This window comes from Ciconia boyciana, chromosome 3 (genome assembly GCF_034638445.1).
Source record: "Ciconia boyciana chromosome 3, ASM3463844v1, whole genome shotgun sequence".
In the NCBI taxonomy this organism is placed as follows: Eukaryota; Metazoa; Chordata; class Aves; order Ciconiiformes; family Ciconiidae; genus Ciconia; species Ciconia boyciana.
This window is the reverse complement of record NC_132936.1, coordinates 61,082,643-61,101,157: the sequence shown is the minus strand read 5'-3', so window position 1 is coordinate 61,101,157 and position 18,515 is coordinate 61,082,643. Positions and strand designations below refer to the sequence as shown.

General features: G+C 39.1%; 1 protein-coding gene across 4 annotated transcripts in view; it reads left to right on the top strand.

The window, feature by feature from the left end:
* The window catches only part of PTPRK (protein tyrosine phosphatase receptor type K), a 418,125-nt gene extending 400,107 nt beyond the window's left edge, over nucleotides 1-18,018 (top strand). For all 4 annotated transcript variants that reach the window (XM_072855831.1, XM_072855828.1, XM_072855829.1 and 1 more), the window contains 11 exons: nucleotides 1,233-1,330; nucleotides 2,045-2,161; nucleotides 2,911-3,065; nucleotides 4,177-4,312; nucleotides 6,183-6,332; nucleotides 6,899-7,072; nucleotides 10,132-10,263; nucleotides 10,495-10,620; nucleotides 12,595-12,758; nucleotides 14,062-14,197; nucleotides 16,748-18,018. In XM_072855831.1, the coding sequence (XP_072711932.1) occupies nucleotides 1,233-1,330; nucleotides 2,045-2,161; nucleotides 2,911-3,065; nucleotides 4,177-4,312; nucleotides 6,183-6,332; nucleotides 6,899-7,072; nucleotides 10,132-10,263; nucleotides 10,495-10,620; nucleotides 12,595-12,758; nucleotides 14,062-14,197; nucleotides 16,748-16,801 (1,442 nt within the window). In that variant the 3' untranslated portion in view covers nucleotides 16,802-18,018. The remainder of the gene's footprint in view (nucleotides 1-1,232; nucleotides 1,331-2,044; nucleotides 2,162-2,910; nucleotides 3,066-4,176; nucleotides 4,313-6,182; nucleotides 6,333-6,898; nucleotides 7,073-10,131; nucleotides 10,264-10,494; nucleotides 10,621-12,594; nucleotides 12,759-14,061; nucleotides 14,198-16,747) is intronic.
* Nucleotides 18,019-18,515: the final 497 nt, after the last annotated feature.

The following is an 18,515-nucleotide window of genomic DNA, read 5'->3' as shown; positions in this document are numbered from 1 at the left end:
GAGGGAAATCTTTATTATTTAACGCCCTGCTAATAAAAAGGGGAGTTAGAGGAAAAAATTGAATTTCCATGGAAATTATTCATTTTGTATTTCTGATAAAACTCCTCACAATGAGGAAAAACAAACAGATTAGTCTAAGATTGCACTGAAATATCAGAGGCTATGAATTAAAGTTAAAATAATTAGATTTAGATGTGTCATTATTTGATCTGTGAGTATAATCAGATAGCTGGCTGGAAATATCCTGTTATTTGTGCCCTCAGTTGATTGTAGCTGCACACAGGAAAGACAAATTAAAGGCTTGTTTTAAAGCAGGATGCTCACATTTCTGTCCACGTTTTTTTTTTATTTTTGTGTAAGTACTGTCTAAACAGGTCTCTCTATGGCAGTTAAGTCTACATTTGTATTTTACTTCTGTTTTACTATGTAAATCATTGCACATAATAGTGTGTAAAGGACACAAATTTATTGCTGCTTTAGTATGCAGCCTTCAATCTGGCATATGAAGGAATATGTTTGAGTCTTCAGATGTGTGTTATATACAGTAATATCTATACTACTACTGGACTGTGGTCAGGAAGCTGCTTCTGAAATGACTATAAGAGGGTAAAAGCTCAACTGAATGTGTCTTGTGTCTGCAGCAGAGCAGGAGGCAAAGCTTAAACAAGTGCTTCTCGTTTGCTTCACAGAAAAGTAGTTAAGTTAGTTTAAATACCCTTCGGTGGGAAGTTTATGCCTCAGCACCTACTTGTGCTTGCGCACTTTGCCAGGAGCTAGATGGTAAGTGCACAGGATCTGCACCACCAGCCCTTCTGACTGACGCTTTGCTCCAGTGTGGGCATCTCCTCGGTAAACATCTGAAGAAACTGACACTCAACACATTATATTTAACAAATGTAAAACAAACCTAGAAATGTAACTATAGATGTAGTCACACATTGCTGCGTCTTTGTAGTTTTCAAGCAACTTCTGGCGTTTCACTACATGAAACACCTGCTATTAATTTCTTTCAAGTGGTAATTCAGTTAAACTGAGAAGGTTCAGCTTTGGTTAGAAATAACAATATAGTCTGGAAACTGGCATGGTGGTATGATGATGTGGTTTCATGAAGCTTTCATCTTTGAGCAAGTGCGTTCATGTGTATCAGCTCTGAAAAGCACTGGATTTTATTTTTAGCGTTCACTTTGACTGTTATTTTTTTGCAGAGTATTACCTGGAATTTTTTCTTACAGGTCCAGTTCATGAGACTGTGTATGACTTTTGGAGAATGATATGGCAGGAGCAATCAGCTTGCGTGGTGATGGTCACAAATTTAGTGGAAGTTGGGAGAGTAAGTTTTTGTTTGTTTTTCTTGTAATGCTACAAGCCTAAAGAAAAACCTGCTGACAAGACACGTGATCAGCAGAATGTAAAAGAGTCTTGTGAAGGACAGCCCTGCATCCTGAGAGGGGAAGGGGGAGAGTCTGGACATTGTTGCGGTTACGGTATTGTGTAAAACCAAAGCTCACTTCTGAAGACTGATGCTGCATTGCTTCCATGAGTAGTAAAAAATTGTCTGAATCCAAAATTCATATTTCAGCAAAATAGATTTGTATATTGTCACTCAAATGAGCAGAGTAAGTGGACTAGTGAGCAAATGTGCTTCTATATCAGTGGCTAGAAATCAGCACATTATTTACAGTTTAGCAGTAACACATCCCTCAGGGAGTAATATAAAGTATGTGGGATTACTTGCAACAGTTTGATTAGTGATATGAAATGCATCCCAGTTTAACATAAGTGGAAATGTATTCCATAGCTCAGCACTAAAAAAAATATAAATGCTCATTTAGAAGTGAATTTGGCATCTAAGTACAGCTGTGTAAAGCAGTGAAAACTTCTTGTAGGTCGTGCTTAACTTGACAGAGCAGCCATTAGCTATGACAAGCCACATGAGTGCATGGTCATTTTGGAAATAAATGTGGTGTAATGCAGTACATGCAGTAACGTATCCTCAAGCTTTTATTTTCCTTTGGTGTAAAATGAGTTCCCATTTTGTATTTAGGTCAAGTGCTACAAGTACTGGCCTGACGACACAGAAGTTTATGGTGACTTCAAAGTGACTTGTGTAGAGATGGAGCCCCTTGCAGAGTACGTCGTCAGGACCTTCACTCTGGGAAGGGTGAGCATGTTTTGAAGAGGCTTGGCAAAATACCATTCCCTGGTAGCAAGGAGTATGGAGGAGGCTATGGTTGCGCATGTTGCTGTATAATACCAGATCCCTCTGTCTGGTTAACAGGTCCACAGTGTAGGCAGCCTTACCTCACCATGGGAGTAATGCATTGCATCAGGCTATTCAAACACGCATCTCACTGTGGGATTTCAAATTCCCCAGAAATGTTTACTGCTACCCTCCCCTCTCTGACAGCCACGTCTTCTCTGTAGCCACGCTTCTCAGCTGAGCGCCAGTACCGGGTTATAAGTCATGCCTGTCATTCACCTCCAGTCACTCTGCCCTGAATGCCGCTGAGTCAGTCTCACTTAATCAAAGAACAAACTGTGAATGCGAGATGTGTGATACAGTTGTGGTCTTCTGGTAAATCATTATACTTGCCTGTAAATGTAGCAGGTCATTGTCTTAATTAGCAAAACTTCTGAAAATCGATGCGAATTGCATCTAAGTCTATTAAAAAAAAAAATCTAATGAAGCAAAACTAGCGTACTTAATGGCAAAAGTAAAAATTATGAACTTCAAAATGAAAAAAAAGAAATCTTTAAGCTTCATATGGTCTTTGCTTTAAATAATTGGTGAAACGATGAAAACAGCATGTAGATTCTATCAGTGTGTGTTATCATCATTTGAGTCAGAGAATATCTAGTCTATGAAATACTTTGAATTTCATAACCTTTTTTTTTTTTTGCCTTTTACAGAGGGGCTACAATGAAATCCGTGAAGTTAAACAGTTTCATTTCACTGGCTGGCCAGATCATGGAGTTCCTTACAATGCCACAGGCCTGCTTTCCTTTATACGGAGAGTCAAATTATCTAACCCTCCTAGTGCAGGGCCTATTGTTGTCCATTGCAGGTGTGTACAGAAGAGGTAGACTGATTTTTTTTTCCACAACTGTGTATGTGAGCATTTACAGTAGTCTCTGGTGAAGAATCCATCATTTTGAAGTGTTTTGGTTTTGTTGTTCCCTTTTTGAATGGCGTAATTCACACAGCAGTAGGATTTGGCTGTCTACAACGACGTTTGGAAATAACTGGATTCTAATATACTTTTCCTAAATAGAATAGCCAGAGATTTTGTTTTTCCTGCACGAGCTGCACCAGCTAAATCATATGATACTTAAAGCTATCATTTGAGGTAGCCTACAACAATTTTGTGACAGCATTCAAGAATAAGTGTAGATACAGCTGCTTTGATAGCTTGGTATTTCATATAAAGTCTGAACAGATTATTAGTTTAAATTGAAGTAAACAAGTAGATGAAGGAAGATAGAATGAGGTTAATGGCAACAAGTACAGAATGTTGTTTTTCCTGTGTAAGTTTTGCAAGGTTTGTGTTGTTGGGACACAGTCTTTTGACAAATACAATTTTCTTTCAGCACTGTCAAATGTTTAATTACATTCTGTAGATAGAGCTACTCAGCCTTTATGGATTTTAAGAATTCACTGTACAAAAACTGTCCGTAGCTTTATATAAAACCAAGATAAATCGAGAGAGATTCTTCTGGATCCTGTTAAATGTGCTGCCTGAAGCAGCTTAGAGCTTGGCTGGTAAAACATACACTTGAGTTTCTTATTGTAATAAATCACTTAAAAATCATCCTAAGTCTTGTTAAATAAAAACAAGATCTGTCATATTTTGAAGTGCGTGAGCTTAATCATCCTCCAGATTTCAGTTTAACTAACTTTTCTTTTTTACTTTAAGTATTGATCTGGGTGATAAAAGGAGGAAAACAATTTTTTTTTTTCTGTTACTTAGTGGATCAAATCTGATGGAAAATGGTTGTTTTGGGCACATCAAAAGATTAAAAGGACATTATGAAGAGAAGGAGAGAAGATAAAAATTAGATAGTGGTTGTGATGAAAGAACTGAATGTCTTTATAAAAATGCTCTCAGTAATGGGTTTATAAAGTTTGTAGGTGTTTTCATGGAGCTATTCCTAACAGTATTTACTGATTCTTTTTAGTGCTGGTGCTGGACGAACAGGTTGTTATATTGTAATTGATATCATGTTAGATATGGCAGAGAGAGAAGGTGTTGTGGATATCTACAACTGTGTCAAAGCCTTACGGTCCCGTCGCATCAACATGGTACAGACAGAGGTATGGCAGTTCTTCAAAGTACCTGGTGCTTTCTGAAAAGTGCTAGGTCAGAATTTCACTGTCACTCTGAAAAGAGCAACCAGTGGCCCTGTTGCGCGGTTATCTCCATTGGGGAGCTTTGCTCAATGCAAACAGCACCCAGAACCAGGATGGTGCAACAAACCTGGCAGCTCTTTCAGTCTTCACACAAACAAGTGCCCGCCTAATTTTGTAACAAACAGAAAGCAAGGAGGATTTTTTAGGGAATACCCTACAGGAGGCCTGTCCAGCATATCTCTCCCCAGCTCTGGTATCAGCAATTCCAGGAGCCCAAAGTTGGAATTTCAGCAGGTTGCCACCGGTTTTAGACTATCTCCAACCACTTTATCCATGATTTGACTTACCTGTGGAACTTTATGTCCATTTCACTCTCCCTTTTTAACTCTGTTTTTATTAGCTTTATTAACCTCATTGCCAAAGCCTTTTTCCTTTTCTACCCATTTTGTCTTTAGTCATGCCTTCAGCAACTCCACAGTAAAACCATTGCCTTAGTGATGAAGCTATAACAGCTCCCATTCTGCCACCTGAGTATCACTGAGCTTCCACAGAAACATAGGTTATTGATTTATATTAAGACAGGCTACCTGAAGTGGTTTGCCATCTCTCTCCTGTCCTCCATGTTATTTCACCTGTAATATTGAATGTGACCACGTGCAAGTCTCTGCAGTTGGCAGCCAGGCATATCAATGTAATCTGGTGCAGTTTTTATTCCATGCTGCAACCTGTGGCAGTTAACAAATAAACATTCCCAATCAACTACCCCTGCTACAGGGCCGTTAACCTTTGGGAAGTGTGTGGGCTGTTTCAGTGTGACTTCTTCAATCATCCCAGATTAATCTGCTCGTGCATGTGAATTAACACCCCTACCACTGTTCCTTTCTCTCCCTTTTGCCTCTTACCTCTCGTCTTCTCTCAGAGGTTCATACTTATACAGCAAAATAAAGTGATGGTCATCTAGACAACAGTGGTGGCAGTAGCTCCATAGCTATGGCAATAGCTCCATAATAGCTATGTGGGTAAGGCAGCGCAGGCTGTAGAGCCAGAGTATGGCCATGGTCCCTGGACATGTGCTCTTGTTGCAGGCACATGTTAAAGTTTGTGCTGTTAATAACCTCACCGGTATCCACAATACCTAGGTGAGGCTGGCACAGTTCACACACTTCGCTGTATAGACACGATTTACATCTGTTACTCTCGGGGTAAGTAAATATAACAGGCATTGTGTAAAAATTGACAGGAGGCCTGATTGAAATAGTAATGCGGTTGTCTAGGACTCAGGATATCTCAAGGCAAGTCAGAAAAAAAACCAGGAAGAAACGCTGTTTATGTTGGGACACACTTGAGTTTATTACTGGCCTAGAGCCAGCTATCAGACAATGGGTGTACTAGCTTGCACACATAAGGAGAATGCAGCATGCCAAATAATTGCTAATCACACTAGTAGTGCTTGAAGCAATTTACACTTTCTGCTAGTATTATAAGACTGAAAGCTATTCTTAAAAAAACAAAATTAGTAAAGCCAACAAGTCACTGGCACATACACAGAAACCCACAAGCATCACAAGAAAACTGAAAACCTCCCATTAAATAAATTGCTATGCCTGTTCTGTTAAGTTTTACTGAATTTAAATTGGTTCTGAAGAAAACATCCTTGTTAACAGCATCCCAATCAGGACAAGATTGTGTTTGTACTAAAGCGTTATTTAATGGATTGTTGGACGCTACCTTGAATGAGTTTTACAATGTGCATGAGAACTGTTTATCCTAAAATAAGGAAAGATCTGTTGTTTTTAAATGGCTATAATTTTTGTTTCTTTGCCTAATTTGTTAGGAGCAGTACATCTTTATTCATGATGCCATTCTAGAAGCTTGCCTGTGTGGAGAAACTGCCATTCCTGTCTGCGAATTCAAAGCTGCTTATTTTGATATGATTAGAATAGACTCTCAGACAAACTCTTCGCATCTCAAAGATGAGTTTCAGGTATTTGCAGTTCCTACTAGCTCTTCATGTGACAAGAATTTTTTTGCCTCTAGATACATTTATTTTAAGGGAAAGGATTTTCATATCATGTTTATAGCATTTGGTCCCTTACTTTTAGTCCACAAAATAAAACACCTGTGTTTATGTGCTTTGCAAAGTTGTTTTAAATATGGAATATCCTCCTTTGAATAAAAGTGCAGTAAATATCTGTCTGGAATAAAGATCACTGACTAGGAACCACAGAGAGTTTTGACTTGCATTTGCACAGCTAAGGCATCGCTCTTTTGGGCTCCAGAGGATCCTCTTTGTTTTATTCCTTTTGGAGGGGATGGTGTCATGAGGAATCTGTTCAGTGGTGCACAGAGCGTCTTTTACACCTGCTGCTTAACCCCTCTTGAAAAGCCCTAGCACGTCCATCAAACAGATAGGAGCTCTTATTTGCTAATGTCTTCTTGCTAATGCCTCACGTTTTCCCATGTTGCAATATTTTAAATGAAAACTTGGGGAATCTCGAGTCCATTGTCTGTTAGTTCAGCATGCTAAAGCGAGCGTCCTCTCTCCCGTAGACCCTGAATTCTGTGACCCCTCGCCTGCAAGCAGAGGACTGCAGCATAGCCTGCTTGCCAAGGAACCATGACAAGAACCGCTTCATGGATATGCTGCCACCTGACAGATGTCTGCCTTTCTTAATTACTATTGATGGGGAGAGCAGCAACTACATCAATGCTGCTCTTATGGATGTAAGAGACTATCTTCTTTGTCTGCGTAGTGTGCCGTGAAAAGCTGTGTAATATGAGAGAGAGCACTTGCTGGTTTAAGAAAGGGTAATTCTTTCTTACTGTAGTGCCCAGTAAAACGGTCCTAATGAAGAAGGGTGGGGGGAATGGGTAAGAAGCCCCACCAGCTTGTGTTGCTTGTTCATAAGGTTTTTTATCTTTAGTCTTATGCATCCTTCTGGGACCCACTAGAAATCTCCCCTTTTCAACAGCATTATATAAAACTCTAGTCTCCAGCCCTCCAAATCTCAAATCTCAAGAGGATCTCAAAAATCTGCTGTTGGTCAGGAAGTAAATATTACCTACATGAACATGAGGTTACTATTGCTGTTTTAGCAGAAAGGCTACATATAGTGAGGCAGGAGAGACAGAGGGAGAAGAAACAAAATGTTTCTTTAGCATGTTTGGGTATAAGGTTGGTTTTGTTGTTCATATTTTGAGTTGCAGCTCTTTAAAGACCCTTGAAGTTTGAGCAACAGAAGTATTGTCAGGGGGAAAGGTGGATTAATGGGAAGAATGGAGGTGAACCTGCTTATAGGTCTCTGATCAATAAAGCAGTTCATTACGTGTGCTGTCAGATACCTGCCTGTGCCTTGCCATTAGCATTTCCAGAGTTAGGCCCTTAAAGTTGCCTTTACAGTAAATACTTAAATAAGTGGCCTGATTTCCAGGAGCATCTCCCTTTCCTCAAAAATGAAGTGCTGTCAGAAACTTCAAGAAGGCGTCAAGAAGAGATGCTGGAATAAAATGGCAAATAGCAGCAGAAATCATCAGGACTGAATGGTACTCATCCCGGAGTTCTGCCTGAGCTAGTGCAGGAGACATTTGAACTGCTAGCAAAATGCAGTCCCTAATCTCACAATTAGCTATTGTGCCAGAAAAATAGAGGTGTAGTTTGTATGAGACCAATCTATTAGGGAGTCACTGGGGCTGAATGGATGAATTAGAGCAGTGAGCAGAATTTTGGTAGCAACCAGATTTGTTTAGAATTGCAGTTAAAATTACATTAAGCACCTGGATAAAATTGATGTGCTATGGACCAACCAACACAGCTACATAGAGGAGTGTGGTTTGGAGAGAAAGAATGACAACGCAGGCTGAACAGCTGGGTGGCAGGAGGACTCTGAGTGTGTAACAGTGTGTGGCAGGCAGGGACAGGAACCAAGCAATGTATTAATGGATAAGCAGTCAGAGGCAAGTAAGGAAAGACAGAAATGGTAGCAATAAAAGGACAAAAGCAGTGGAAAAGAAGTCATATATTACAATGAAGGCATATAACAAGGCTATAAGTACAAGGTTAAAACTTTGGGTAATAAGAGCTTTTTCTTTCCCTTTCTCTTGGTTTTTGGGTTTGTTTTTTTTTTTTTTAAGACTGATTTATTCAGAGAGGGGGACCCCACTGCTGGGCAAGGAAAGGGGACTTTCGATAGCAAAACAGAAACGGAAACTTTCCCCTTTCCGCGATGTACTTGTCCCTGTGCTCCTACAAGAACGTGTCTGCTTCCCAGTGTGACAGCAGATCTCCTGCCTGTTCTTTTTCAAAACCTGATCATCTCAGACTCAGTACATTCTCTCATCTCAGGAAAGACCAGAAATAATGGGGAAGAGGGCTAGGAAAACATCAGCTAGTACATGTTTTATTTCTTAAAAATACAAGGGAAGAACCGATATTGGTTGTTCCTCTGCTCCCTGGGCAGATCTAGGAAGTAGGACACAAGCCGCTACTACCTGAATATGCTCTCTGCATTAGAAAAGGATAGCAAACATAGATAAAAAAATTCTCAGCCTTCTTACTCTGTTGTCAAACAAGTACTGATGCTAAAGACATTAATTTGTTATCTTCACAATTTACAGCAAGTAGAAGGGTGAAAAGAACTGTATTTTTTCCTTCTGGGCCTCACACTATGCTCTTCGAGGGTATGTTGATATATTGCACGTGAAGCTCCTTCATGTCAATCTTCAAACAAGCAAGCTTCCGTACCAAAAGTGGTTTAGCTCCCCTACCAGGTCTTTCTCCCAGGTTAATTTACTCTGCTTAATTCAGTAAAAACCAGCCAAACTGCTTTTGGTACCAGCATGGGTGCTAAACACAGGGATCTCTGCATTGCATACAGCAGTCCCAGCACTTCATCTTTAAACTGGTGACTTACAATCCCATCCACCTACAAGAATATTCACCATCTTACTCTGTTTCTCAGATTAACCTGTCGGTGCTTCCGTGCCAGTTCATATCTGTATTCCTTCACTGCAGAACTCTTCCGTGCATAGTTGCAAATTGCCTGCAAAAAACTTCTGATCTCTCCTCTGCTTGCTGCTCGTAATACATGTGCTGCAGGGACTGAGGTTAGCTGAGATGCAACTAATAGCCCCTCTGCTATTAGTTGCATCTCAGCTAACCTATGCAAGCCTAGAAATCCCTATTTGCAGTTGTGTATAACGCAGCATACAGAAAATGAAATCTGCTGTCATGACAGGAAATAGTATTTTACTGTTTAACTTCTGCTTTCTGCTGGAAATGGGCCCCGATAATCCTGAAGGTCGGTTTCATGGGTGACCCTGGGGGCTGTGGCACCAAAACAGAATTTGGGATTGAGCTTAGTCCCCGGTTCAGTCACAGAGCTCATGTATAACCTGCTGTGGATGGGGTGACCTTCTGAGACCTCTGCACTGCTCCCTGCAACACGGGGAGAAGGTTTCTGGCTCATTCTCCTGGACACAGTGCCTGGAGCAGAGTTGCCCAAGCCTCAGCTCAGGAGGGCCCTGAAGAGTGTCTTCAGTGCCCTGTGCATACCTGAACTGAAACAGGGCTTGGCCTGTAATAAAGCAGAAGGCAGACCTGAGCGGAGTAACCTCTTCGTTCTTACTGGAGACAACAATGTATTTTTAACATCAGCTTTGGTGAAATCTGATGTAATTGATGTTGCAGCTTTGTTCTATTTATGTGTTTTTTCTGTTGCAGTGTTTGAGTGGAAGTTATGAAGTACTTCCTCTACTGGTGCTAATAAAATCGTTTGCCTTTACAGAGCTACAGGCAGCCAGCAGCTTTTATTGTCACACAACATCCTTTACCAAACACTGTGAAAGATTTCTGGAGATTAGTGTATGACTACGGCTGTACTTCTCTTGTAATGTTAAATGAAGTCGACTTAGCACAGGTTAGTTTGGGGCTCGAGTTTTCCATGTACCATCACATGCTTTAATCACTCTGGATCCACTACATGATTGAAATGTAGAGCAGTGCAGTGACTTTACAGTTATTCTCTGCTTTACAGCAAGTAATTAACACTAGTTGCTCAGTAAAGGTTAGCTGAGATGTCTTCAGTGGAATAAGGCAATGCTCAAGTTGTAACTTACCATTTAATTATGCCCATTTTGCTCTGGCACAGGGGTGCCCACAATACTGGCCTGAGGAAGGGATACTGCGGTATGGTCCCATCCAAGTGGAATGCATGTCATGTTCAATGGACTGTGACGTCATAAACCGAATTTTCAGGATATGCAATCTAACAAGAGTAAGCATTATCGTAACAATATGTAACGTAAAAATGTGTCATTTTTAACACTCTCTAGGCTCTTATGGTTTTTAATTTTGAAAAATAGTAAACCACTAATGTTCTTAAGACATTACCCAGAAAAGAGTCAGTCAAGCATTGGTATCTAATAGTAATTTCCAGTTACTTTTCTATAGTTGCATGCTAAGCAAAGAGAGCAGTAAGGTGAAGGACTGTTGTTCTGTGGTGTTCTCCCTGATGAGTCGAAGACGTATAAGAAGTATTCTGTTTGTTCGGTGTACAGTGAAAGAAATATCCCCGTAATGAGCATGTAGTGACAGGTATTTAATTCATAGCTTCCATAAGACATCTTCTGTGGTGAATCAGGAACAGGAGCGCTGAGGCTGGTTATGTAACCAGCATCTTCTCAGCCTAAGATGTGAGAACCACAACATAAAAGGAGGATTGTGGCACCCTGCAAAGCAGGGTGTGAAAAAACTCTGAAAGCTCCTCTGCCTCTGAAGGGTTCTGCACCACTGTGCCTCAACGTATATTTATCATCTTTTTCTCAGCTTCAGTAGCAGGGCCGGTCTTGCATTCTTGTCAGCTCTTTCACACCTTGCACCATCTTGGTTTTTTGCTGTCCTGTAGTCTTTCACACTATTGCAGCATCTCCTCAAACCCTGTTTGCCACGCAGTGTCTCCTCCTTTAGCTCACCTCTATAAATCACTTATTTATGTTGCATACAGGTAAAGAGTTACAGATGCTTGTGCCACCATTATATGTGCAGTTAACCAGCAATCCCTATTTTATTTACCATTACTACTTTGTGTCTTTCATCCAATACTGAACTTACACACCACCAATTGCTACCTGGAATATACATTTAACTTACATTAATGTTAAAAAATAGCTGTGGCAAAAACTGATTACTCTGTATGCAAAGATTTTTTTTCTTTTATTTTGGTCACATTTTCATTTTTCAAAGTGCAGAGATCAGTTTGTGTGTGGCCAGTATTTTATCCAAACCTTTATTTTGCTTATATTCAGAGCTAAGAAAAACATTTTCAGCTCTTCATACCTTGTTTGGAAACTACAGGAAGCTAAGGTGTAGGCACACTGGCAAATATTACGCCATAGCACTTTTTTTGTTGTGTTTTGAGACTTCCTCCTTTTTCTTTGGTTCATTTCTTATTTTTACTTTTTCCATTTCTTCTTTTTTACGGTGTTTTGATTTTCTACTCCTCTACTTCTCTTTGTCTCCCATGCCTTTTCGCCTTTACGTCTTGCTTCTAAATATCTTTCTGCTCTGTTCTTCGTTTTCTAAAATCCACATTCCTACTCCTTTTCATCTTCTTCAGCTCCAAGAAACTGAATAGACTATTTATTCTTCCAATTATTGAGGCCTTTCTTGTGACAGTCTAATTCTATTCAGAGCTCTCCCTGTGTAGCATCTAGCACATGGAAGGCTCAGAGACTGGCAGCAAGTCTCTCATGATTATCATAGTCTGGCAAAAAAGGAAGACTTCAAGGAAAATAGTCATATTTGTGCACCAGTATTACTTGTTGGTTATTTATAATGGGGTCAGTTCATGCATAGGAGCCAAAGGTATGTGTCTTCATTTCTGTAGGTCTAAGAATTTAACAGTGATGTTTTTAATTTATTATTGATGTTAAGGACAAAACCCCTTGACACATAGAATCTAGGGAATTTGTCCGTTTAGAAGTCAGGATAGGTTACATTAGTGATTGATAAACTGTGGATTGATAAACTGTGATGCTGTCTTCAACATAGTTCCCTTTTTTTCCTTTTTTGACATCTTCCTTGAGCTCAAGTTATACAAATTAATGGAGACCCTACCATGCAATGTATATACATGTTTGAATCTGTCCATAATATAAACACTTAGGTTTCATGTTAGTTTTATATTTTGGTTTTCTAAAGCAAGATATAAAGGTGCCATATTGACCTAAAGCTCTTTGTTTTCCCTCAGCCACAAGAGGGCTATCTGATGGTGCAGCAATTCCAGTATTTGGGATGGGCTTCTCACAGGGATGTACCAGCTTCCAAGAGATCCTTCTTGAAGTTAATTCTCCAGGTTGAAAAATGGCAAGAGGAATGTGAAGAAGGGGAGGGCCGGACCATTATCCATTGCCTGTGAGTAACTGGGAGAAAGTCAAATTGCTGCTCTTCAAATAAATGCTGATAAATTACTTCTTGTTTTAAGATCAAGCAGTATTCTTATGGCTACATTCTTTTGTACATGCCCTTGTTTCTTTTATTAAAAAAAACGTACCACTGGTACTGTAGGTTGGCTTTTGGTCAACTTTCGGATTTGTCTGTCAGGTCAAGGTACTATGGGAATGAGTATTTTGGGCATGATACTACAGTGATACTGTGTATTGTCTCCTTCTGTACATAATAGCATGTTTTTCAGGTACAAAATGTGTACAGATCAATTTCTTTTGTACAGTTTCAGTAAGGATGTCTTTTGTGCTGAGTGCCAAATAGTTATTTTTTATGTATCTCTTGCATATTGTGTGTTGCATTTTTTCCAGAAGGCCTACTATATTTTGAGGTTTTTAGACTGAAAGCTGTGGATATATGAAATCAGAGAAAAGTTCTATAGTACAGTATGTGATCCTAAAACTGTTGTTGGTAAATGATCACTGGCTGCTTATCTGAGCCTGATATTTAAATGGGAGCTGGGTTGGGAGTTTTGAAAAGGCAGCAGCTTTTTCTCCCTAAACAGAGAATGACCAATCTCTCTCCTACATTATTTAAATATAAAGTTTAAAACTTAGAAATTGAATTATGCATTTCTCCTTACTTTTAAAAAAGGCTTCTGTTTAAATGTTCAGAATTAACTTGTGGCCCCTTTCTGCCCGTCCCTCCTCATTATACGTGGAACCTTCTGGCTAATTTAAACTTAGTAAGAAGAAATACCTGTCTTAATTTCTTTGAAATGAAGATTAAAATAGTTCAGAAGTGTCTCCAAAGGTCAGCAAGATATCAAATCAGTGATGCCTTGGCATTGATCTGGCTAGATAATCCTCATACCATAGGATAATTTAAGTGATAATTTAAGTGAGTAGTTCTTTTTCCAGAACTAAATGGAAAATGTTGTACTTGCCATTGAACTTGGGTTTTAATTTCTAATGTTGTACTTGCCATTGAACTTAGTTTTTTTATTTCTAATGCCTATGTAAATTAGGCTATAGCATAGCTGGGCAGCATGGTGGGCTATAAGGGCAGAATTCAAAAGAAGTAATTGAGAGGAAGGTCAGAAACAGCAAATGTCTCAGACCAAACCCACTGGAGCTGCAAGGAGATTGCTAAAGCCTGGTCTCCCTGTGGGACTCAGGAATCACTCGTGCTTACAGAGTGAAAGAACAGAAATGCGTTTTGAATGCTCTCTTACGCGTGGTGACATTTAACCAGCTCTTTTCCTTGCATACAGAAACGGTGGTGGCCGGAGTGGGATGTTCTGTGCCATCGGCATTGTGGTTGAGATGGTAAAAAGGCAGAACGTGGTGGACGTTTTCCACGCAGTGAAGACTTTGCGGAACAGTAAGCCCAACATGGTAGAAACTCCGGTAAGCACCAGCCCATTGGGGTTATTGCAAACAGCCAGGGAGGCTCTCTTGTTGTGTGAGCTACGTTCTCAGTCCTGTGCCCACAAAACAGAGCAAACCTGTGTTGAGCCACAAGAAGAAAGGGACGTGGTTTTTGGGTCTTGGGCTCCCCTTGTAGTATAGACTGAGCAGAGGCTGGTCTGATTCTTGGCATGAGCATAAGGTTGGGAAATGTTACATCCTGTGGTGGAAATTTCTTGACTGTACACACAAGTCAGCATCATGAGAGGCCAGGCTAAGCATTTTACGCTACTTTTCTTGTAGTGGTACCATGACTTTCACAGAAAACATTCTGAGTTAACAGAGTGCACTTTAATCTCCCAAAATAACCTGGTCTATTTGAAGAGAAGTTGCAGCGGGTTGTGCTCACACAAACCATCTTGAAATTTTACGGAGCAAGGCATTTCTTCTTGGTAGAAATAAGCTGTAAAGTCCAGATTAGTAGCTGGAGATGTTAATATTTTGCTTCTAACTAACAACTGCTGCTTTGGAAGCTGTATTGAATAATGATAACGTTTGTTACTCAGATTTGTAGTAGTCAAAATGATACCTCAGAACCTTAAAATCAAAGACTTGGATCTAGTATATTGGAAATTAATATATAGAATCATTTAGGTTGGAAAAGACCCTTAAGATCATTGAGTCCAACAGTTAACCTAAATAATAAACAATATAATCAATAAGCTGATATAAACAATATGAGCCTGAATTAGCAAAACTTCAGGACTAAATATTTGTATGTACATTGCCAGAACTCAGAATAACCTTCACTCTTCTGGTCAGTCTTTATGCATACAGTATGAGTGCGTATCCATCCACGCGATCACTTCAGTCACAAAAACTGAACATTGTGGAGAGTCCTTAAAAAAATTATCCCAAGTGGATTTTTTTCCTTCCTGTAGGTGAATGTGAAAGCAGGTTAGACAGCGTTTGGGAGATTCTGCCATTTGACTCTCACACTGCTAGCAGCCAGTGTCACTTTTCAGCCAGATGGCTGCCTACAGCATAAAAATCAGGGATGCCAATTGAAATTAAAAATGTTTTGCAGTTTATGCATAGTGAAAATTGCTTATGACCTTGTGAACTTGCATATTGAGCAAAATGGCTGTAGCTGCCTCTTCCCATGTTGCCCTTTTTTCCAGGTGTCACTGTTTGCTTGGTATCAAGTAGCTTCTGTGGCTACTTGATGATTTGCTTAATTATTGTGCATCACTTCCATCCTTTGCCACCACATAAATTAAGAAGATGGTTAAAATGTTAACAGATAGAGCATCCTCTAGCAGGAGTGGCGTTGGGCTAGGTATTGCTGGTTTTGCCGCAAATACTTTGTAGTCTGCTGTGCCGTAGACATCTGCGACACAACGTATTGAATTGCTGCCTGGATTTCAGTTCACTGCTATGAAGAAAACAGGTCAGATCACATGGAAAATTACTTGTGTCACTGTAAAGGGAGGCCAAGGTAGATTGTGTGTGTTTCTGATAAATGGTCTGTAAACTTATATGTCATTTTAAAATAGTCCTGAATTCCATTGTAGCTTTAATCTGCAGTTACTGAATTTCTGTAGTTACATGTTTCTGTTGTGTGGGTTTTTATTCAGAACTCTTGAACAGCAGCAGCTGTTGAGTCGTTAGTTAGAAAACAAACCAGGAAAACCAATATATAACACTGTCATGTGCCCTACATTCAGCAACATGATCAGATAACAAAAATGAGCAGCGCAATAAAGCCTTTAAGATATCCCCACCACTTCCTGCTAATGGATCACGCTGGCTTCCTTTGCAAAATAAATCACAAAAGCAGATTCGTTTTGTTAGGTCGCAAGGACAATAGAGATTGAATTCATTTCCTTGGGTTTTCTTCTCCTTCTTGCCCTCTCCTCTCTCCTTCCTCCTCCCTCTCCCTCAGTATTAGCTCTGAACAGCAGCCTTGTTAATGAGAAATACTAACCATGACTGAATTTTGAGCTTTAACTTCTCTTTTAAATCTGCATTTGATCTCTTGGGCATTACATCGACACGACTGTACAAATGGGCTGTGGGCCCAGAGCAGCTTTGTGTCACAGCTCAGTATTCCCTACCCATTCCCTGGCTGTCCAGGCAGCAGGCACTGGTTAACTGCTCAGTATCAGCTAACTTAAATATAAATGGTATATCAGCATCGAGGTGCTTTCACTGCAAGAATGCTCTGACTGATAGGAGAACTTTTTATGTTTGATAAACCAGTTCAGAAGCTGAAAAAATCAGAGAAGCAAATCATTGCATTTCATGGTCAGGTTTTTTTTCCAGTTTGTTGGTTAGGGTGAGTTTTAAAATCAGAGCTGGTAATATACTTGTGTAGTAGGAAAAAAAAAGAAAGAAAACCCAAGCATGTCAGGCTCAAAGTTAAAATTGCATAGTAGTTAGCAAAGACTATTCTTGTTTGTAGATATTGCTGCTAATACTTTAGAATCTTAATTTAACTTCTCTCTCTTTTTTTTTTTTTTTTTTCTTTTTTCCTCTTTCCCCTTAAAGGAGCAATATCGCTTCTGCTACGATGTTGCGCTGGAGTACTTGGAATCCTCTTAGTCGGAATGGATGTGTCAAAGTTCACCAAATACATGAATCTCAATAAGCTGTTTTGACAACAGTTCTTGATCCTGTGAAGAAAGATTTTAGGGGAAGAGGGGGGTGGGAGGGATTTTAAATTTTAAATGCAAAGTATTTTTCTTATGAAGTTGTGTATCTTAATAAAAGAACTCAATCTGTTTCTATGCTTGTATACAGTATCAACATTTAGTGCCACATAAATACTATTTAATGAAAACCAGAGTCAGAAAAGATTTGCGCAAATTAGGACTTTTCAGTGTTTGTATATGCAGCCGTCTCTCAATTACAGTAGAGCGACCATCTGTTGCATGTATCAATATTTCCTATATGGTATTAATTTTTCTTTTTTTTCTTTTGATACATTGTTAAAGTACAATAACAGTGCAGACTGATAGTAAGGTTCATTCTTTATACGTTTCAAGTGTTGCATATATATATTATATATAGTAAAAAAAAACCTGGCTTATTTTGTTTTAATGTGCAATGATGGCTGGATCACATAAAGATCTTTATAAAAAGAAACTTAAACATAAGCCAAAGACTCAAGTGTAAATATGTCTATATGGAGAAAGCACATGTATTTATTGTTTACTTGCATTCCTTTTTTGATGGCTGAAAAAAGAAGAATCATTTTTCTTGAAGAAAGCTTTTTTTGCTGAAATCAAGTGTAAACAATTTTTGTAGTTTATTTTTTGTATGTTTTAGTGTAAGTAGAAGACATACTTTTTATGCATAGACCAAGAAACATTGGTATAGTGGTTTTGTTGTGTACATGCTTGTGATTCAAATCCATGTAAACAACTCAGTTATAGAAGGTCTTTAACTACTGGACCAAAATCAAAACATTTTCCTGAAAATGTATAGTTTTTCACAGTTGCATTAGTTAAGTACTGATCAAAAAACTATGTAAGGAAGGGCACACATCAAAATGGCCTTGCCTATGACTTGCACAATATTGGAAGAAATTTTTAAGCACCATTAAAATTGTAAGGGAACCAGTTGTTTAAAAAAATCTTGAAGCACAGGTCAACAGGAGAACTGCCAGACAAACAGATGGCTCTGCATATGCCCTTGAGGGTAAAAAAGTATTTGTTTAGCAAATTGTAAAATTAAGCAATGTTTATTTTGATGTTTACGAACATGTAAGCTTTGCTTCCAAGAAAGCAAAATTTGAATAAACCAATGCCAGATTCTGATTATAGTTGTGGTGTACGAAATATTACTGTGCTTTTGCTTAGCTTGTATCCATTTGTTCACAAGGTTTCCTATATTTTACCCGCTAAAATCATTCCAGTCTCTTTGTTGGTCTTTTTTAGAACTGACAGTAAAATGATAAGGTGCTTTTAAATATTCTGTAAAGTAAGAGTGAATTAAACTTTTATTTAAAGATTATTTTATATTATTTCCTATTTTGATACCCTCTCACTTACTGTCCTTGTTAAAGAGTCATTCTTGTCCGGAAGACCGATATATTTGGATAAGGAAAATTACATTATTTTTCACCTCAGTGTTTCAGGGAGTATTTGAGAAGACTCCATGTCATCTGTATGCGCTAAGTTTCGTCCTTTCCTTCAGACACATGAAATTACCCATCCAACACTATAAATGGCAGAGAAATGTTTAGAGAAATTCTACTTCTCAGATTTTTTTCAGTGCCCCCATCTGGATTGCATAGCTCCGCCTCTTCCAGATC